Raw genomic sequence first — 5,989 nt, forward strand, 5'->3', positions numbered from 1 at the left:
TATATTATCCAAAATGTTTCCAAGAATGTTTAAATCCAGAGAAATAAGCAATTTTAACCGACACGGACCATGTCCGTGCGTCACCTATCAGTGACGTCATACCTGCATTACCCTCGGTTTCCGGTTTTATTTTGTAGAAACCATGGAAACACCAAAGACGCTTTAATATATTATGTGTTTTATTAGACAAGGGAACAAATGTTTAGATACATTCATCAACAGAAAACTAATCATGTTATATAGCTCAACACAGTCTTATTGTTTTCTTGATTTACCGCGAGTACCATGTTTTACCATGACTAATAGCGATCTAGCTTACTGCAGTGTACAACAAGTGTCACAGCAAACGCAAAGTAGCACTGTAACAACTTTCAACACATAAATGTGTCTAATATGATAAAACAGCGCTGCTTTACCATACATACGCTTGACCGAAAGAAGCGGAAGCGGCGACTCCGGCATAATAAATGTCCCGCTGCTCTCGAGATGTGTGTTGCACTCGTCTCTCATTAGCAATCGCTCCAGCGGCCTCATTTCTGTTCCCACAGCACTCGGCCCTGCTCTGCTACATATTACAGTAGTGTTAATAATCTCATCCTTGAACATGATTTCTGTCCAAGTCCCATCCCGATTCTTTTCCACCGGCTGTAGACGTGAAGACAACACCTTCCATGATTCAGCAAAATCAAGGCATCAGCAAGTTACGCCTTTGTATTGAATAAGTGACCTCTAGCGGCGAAAATTTACCCAGTGTGCCTTTAACTAATGTTAACAAAAACTAATAATGTATTAGTAAATGCTGAAATTAACATTAACAAAGATTTATAAATGCTGTAGAAGTGCAGTTCGTTATTAATTCATGTTAACTAACTAATGTTAAGTAATGAAACTTATTGTAAAGTGTTACCTTAGATTTTATATTTACACCCTGTTATGGTACAGCATGTTGGATTAAAGGCCTGTTCAAACCAAGGACAATAACTGTAACGATAAAGATATATCTATAAAAATAGCGGAGACTATACCACAACTATAATGATAAACAATACAGGAAATTATTTTTTTTTTCTTTTTCAGCTGATGAACGATAAAAACACTGAGAGCCAATCAGAAATGGTTTGAGATCTTGAGCATTTAAAGCAGCAGGCGACAAAACTGAAGCGTTTACAAGTTTACATCTAGCAATTCTGACTTCTTTTCTCAGAATTGCGAGATATAAACTCGCAATTGCGAGAAAAGAAGTCAGAATTGCGAGAAATAAACTTGCAATTGCGAGTTATAAAGTCCAATTCTGAGGAAGAAAAGAATGACTTTTTTTCTCAGAATTGTGAGTTTATATAATTCTGACTTTATAACTCACAGTTCTTTGTAACTTGCAGTTGCGTGTTTTAACGTCAATTGCGTGATAGAAACTCACAATTCTGAGAAAAAAAGGTCAGAAGTGTTTATATCTGGCAATTCTGAGAAAAAAAAAAAGTCAGAATTGTGAGATAATAAGTCGCAATTTCCTTCTATAGAATGGGCATTAAGTCACTATTTATTAGATTTCAAAATAAAAGTCATCCATGTAATAAAATATTTTTAAAGACATTTTCACTGCGTCTGAAATTGCGTACTGTCTAGACTCTAGGTACTACATTTGAATTTGAATTTACTTTGTGACGTTAAAAAACTATGTTCTATGTAGTATGAAATTTGGGTAGCATGAACGAAATTCAGATGTACTTACATCTGCCATGTTGATACTGTCATGTGATTTACCAGTGTCAGCGTCCTCTCCTGTGGCCTCATGAGATAGTAAAGCGTGCATCGAATGCACATTCCAGAATCTCGGCAGAAGTAGTAGGTCATCCGGATACTTTTTGCATCCGGATACTGTTTTTTGCATACTGTATAGTAGGGAAGTATTTGATTTCGGGATTTGTGTTAATTCGAGCCTGTTATGCCATCATTCATTTCATATATTGTCACTGTCAATACTGACTTAAAGGTCAGCGGACCACATCTTGCACAGAGGACATAAACTTGACCGAAGGGTGTATGTGTGTGTACGTGTTCTTCTTTCCCTCCTCTCAGGGGAAATCAAAGCTTTTCTCTGGGTTTAACTAAGAGGGAGTAGCGAGAAGAATAGATCCTCAATACATTTTTACACTGTCAGTCAACGCTTTGTCTTCCTCTATATTCTTCCACTCATATCTCCAAAGATATACTGTAAAATCAAGTTTTAGGCCTGAACTCAAAACTAATAGGTCAAGGCTCAAGTATAGAGTTGTATAAATATAAAGTTCTTCAAACATAAGCAAATAAAAAAATAAACAAATATTATGCTACTCTGTCTTTGTCTCTTTCAAATGTATGTACAGGTGAATCTTCAGGTTACATTTCACCCCAAAATAATAAAAAGTCATTTTTTACATTTGACATTATTTTGTCAACATTTAATTGCATTTAAATTAGCATACTTCAACACTCAGATTCTCTTTAGTGTGTCCATTCAACGAAGTCTCAAGGTTTTCAGAAAACTTCCACATAAGGAGAGTCCCAATATAATGAAAAATAATAGTGTAATAAAAAATCTCTTTGCAAAGAAACCTTGCAGTGGTGGTCCTCAAGTGTTTCTAAAAAAAAAAAAGGAAAGAAAAAAAAAAAAAATGCCATTCTTCTTACTGACTCAATTCAATGCTTCAAAAGGGCAATCTGCAATTCCAGCAAAAGACTATTATTGGCGATATGACACAAAATCCCTTTCAAAAAAGTAATAGCACTCCCAAACACGCCACCGGGGACATCCATATTTTTACCAAGACTGAACAGATTACTGAAATTCAATGATGGCATATTAAAAATCGTGGTAACTGGGCAGATACTTTTATCTAAATTTGAATTTACTTTGCTTCTGTTAAAAAAGTATGTTCTATATAGTATGAATATGGGTAGTATAAATGAAATTCGGATGTACTACATCCGCCATGTTGCTACTGTCACATGACCTACCAGCTTCAGTTGCGTAGCTTCATTGGCATTCATGAATCCTCTCCTGTGTCCTCATGGGATATATATATATATATATATATATATATATATATATATATATATATATATACAGTGCCCTCCACAAATATTGGCACCCTTGGTAAATATGAGCTAAGGTGGCTATGAAAATAAATCTGCATTATTTATCCTTTTGATCTTTCATTTAAAAAATTCACAAAATTCTAACCTTTCATTTAAGTTAAACAATTGAAAATGAGGGGAAAAGCTCATTATGAAATAAATGTTTTTCTCTAGTTCACGTTGGCCACAATTATTGGCACCCAATTATTACAACGTCCATTTGCCAAGATAACAGCTCTGAGTCTTCACCTATAATGTCTGATGAGTTTGGAGAACACCTGACAAGAGATCAGAGACCATTCCTTCATACAGAATCCCTCCAGATCCTTCAGATTCCCAGCTTTATGTCCCCGACCCCCCCAGATTTGGAAATTCCGGTGTAGTACACATGATTGCTGGGAAATTATGTGGAAGTGTGACTCCCTCTCCCTCTCTCTATAAAACCCAGATGAGAGGCTTCACTCCTCACACTTTCACTACAGCTCCAGCAGCACTTGTTACTTTCTTTGAAAGCTCATCAAACCATTGGAGTTTATCTCTTTTGCATTTCTTATTTAATCATTTCACTAGCAAACAAGTTATGGCATTTTTACCCAAAGCCCTTCTTCTGCTGCTGCTCGCAGTAGTTTGTATTCAACTGAGTGGAGGTAAGACATTAATAACAGTTTAATGCTTGTTATAGTAAAGTATTGCAGGAATTTTGGGCGTCTGGCTTTTTTTAACATTAGCCAGAGTAATTTTTGTGCAGAATCACAGTTCTCTGTCAGAATCATGGATTGTAAATTAATCTTTTTATGTTATTCCCTAACAGTTCAAGCTGAAGCACCACCTGACAGGTGCTGGTGTGTGGAGACTAAGAAATATGTCCGAAAGGAAACTATTGAAGAGTTCTCCATTTTCCCTATAAGACCACGCTGCGACAAAGTAGAAATCATGTAAGTCTTCATCTGTTAACCTGCATGTGATAAGACTTAATATACGCATGTGATATAACTTAATTTTATTAAACATACTGATTTTTGCATAATACTAAAATACTAAGAGTGTTTTAACAGGATTATACTTGAAACGAGCAAAACAAGTCTTATTATCTTATGCAGTGTTGCTTATCATATAAATCTATCTATCTATCTTTTTTTTTTTTTTTTTTTTTAGATTTTTTTTAAGATTTTTAGATATTTTATTGGCAAAAAGGCCAAATCAGATTAAATGAAACTTTTTTTTTTTTTTTTTTTTACAATGCATGCCATAAATTTCCTTGCATTTCACACAGTTGCTAAGTAGATACACAGGGGTAAAGATCTAACTTTGTTGACATGATATCATAGAAGTTAGCCTGAATCTTATTAATTTGATGTGTTTTCAATGTTTGCAGACTGACACTAAAACCTGTGAATAATATGAGTGAAGTCGTCCAGCGCTGCTTGAATCCAAGTTCAGCGCAGGGCAAGAACCTGCAGACTTGCTGGAAGAGGTACCAACATTTTTATTATATCACTTTGTTTTTAATCAGTAATAATCAACTAAAACAATATTTGCCACAAATCTAATGGGACCAAATATACCCTAAACATAATGGTATACTTAAGAATAACTATAGAGAATATTAAGTATCAAAAAGTTAATTTGCTTAATGCTCTCTAAGACAATTCTCTGGCTAATGTTCACATATAGTACATATCAAATACTATGATTTAGATTAATGTGTGCACTTTTTTGTTATATTTGCAACAGCAGGAACACCAATAACACCTTCACTTTTAAGATGTCCAATTGCCCAATGTCACAAAATGCCTAAAGCCATAAATGAAAGTGCAGAAGAGCAAGGGAGGACTGAACAGGGAATTTGGAAACTCCAGAAACCCTGCGAGTGGAATTCCATCCTGTCACATGACCTGGCACTGCCCAATCAGAATCCTGGGATCTGAGTGTTGGCCTCATGCAGCTGCTGGGAAATCACAGAAGACCTGAAAACACCAGGACGGCTGCCAGTAACTGCCAGATACAGATGTTGTCGAATTCACTTGCTGTATGACTGAAACACTGAATGTATCATTACTCCAAGCAGTATTTAAACTATATTTAAATGGTTGTATGAATTAACTTATTTTAAAATGTTTCATGTTAAAATATGCAGTTGTTACAAAGGAACTATTTTGTCCGATCAGACCCTTTAATGTTATATGTGTGATGTGTTAAGATTGATTCAGCCACATTAACAAATTGTTTTTATTTATTTATTTATTTATTTATTTACATGACGCTTGTTAAAACATGAGTATTTTTTTAGGCTACTTTTCAAAATATTTTTACAGTGTACTTTTGTACTGTTTTGTAATAAATTGCATAAAACCAATGTCAAGTTATTTTGCATATTTATTTATAATTAATTAATTATATAGGAAACATGTTAGTTAGCAGTAATGAAAGTATATTAGACATGGAGAAAGATACTGCCCTCTTAAAGTAACTTTACACTGCAGACTTTTTTATTTTTAGATTTTACATGAGCTCCATCTGCTGGTCAAGTCTAAAATATACACTCAAAACGCCTCAAAATTTAAAGAATGACAAAATAATTATTTCTTATAAGCTTATTCACTGATTTTGTGTATTTAATGTGTATTTAATCATTATTTACAAAAATTTACAAAAATTTAAGTGCAGTTCGTTATTAGTTCATGTTAACTAATGAAACTTATTGTAAAGTGTTACCTTAGATTTTATATTTACACCCTGTTATGGTACAGCATGTTGGATTAAAGGCCTGTTCAAACCAAGGACGATAACTGTAATGATAAAGATATATCTATAAGAATAGCGGAGACCATATCACAACTATAACGATAACAGCAAAGAGAAACAATACAGGAAA

General features: G+C 34.3%; 1 protein-coding gene across 1 annotated transcript; it reads left to right on the plus strand.

Annotated features, from left to right (window-relative positions):
- The first annotated feature begins 3,586 nt into the window (after positions 1–3,586).
- Positions 3,587–5,470, plus strand: cxcl18b (chemokine (C-X-C motif) ligand 18b). Its single transcript, XM_051901808.1, has 4 exons — positions 3,587–3,761; positions 3,926–4,049; positions 4,490–4,588; positions 4,852–5,470. The coding sequence occupies exons 1-4, from the start codon at positions 3,695–3,697 to the stop codon at positions 4,910–4,912; spliced, it is 351 nt and encodes a 116-aa protein (XP_051757768.1). The 5' UTR covers positions 3,587–3,694; the 3' UTR covers positions 4,913–5,470.
- Positions 5,471–5,989: the final 519 nt, after the last annotated feature.

Source organism: Ctenopharyngodon idella, chromosome 1 (assembly GCF_019924925.1).
Source record: "Ctenopharyngodon idella isolate HZGC_01 chromosome 1, HZGC01, whole genome shotgun sequence".
NCBI classification, from domain to species: domain Eukaryota; kingdom Metazoa; phylum Chordata; class Actinopteri; order Cypriniformes; family Xenocyprididae; genus Ctenopharyngodon; species Ctenopharyngodon idella.

Bases quoted from the DNA above. Each gene is read 5' to 3' on its own strand.
- cxcl18b (XM_051901808.1), top strand. From the start codon at position 3,695: ATGGCATTTTTACCCAAAGCCCTTCTTCTGCTGCTGCTCGCAGTAGTT. The intron at 4,050-4,489 runs GTAAGTCTTCAT...CAATGTTTGCAG, and splicing joins TGCGACAAAGTAGAAATCAT to ACTGACACTAAAACCTGTGA. The intron at 4,589-4,851 runs GTACCAACATTT...TTGCAACAGCAG, and splicing joins CTGCAGACTTGCTGGAAGAG to GAACACCAATAACACCTTCA.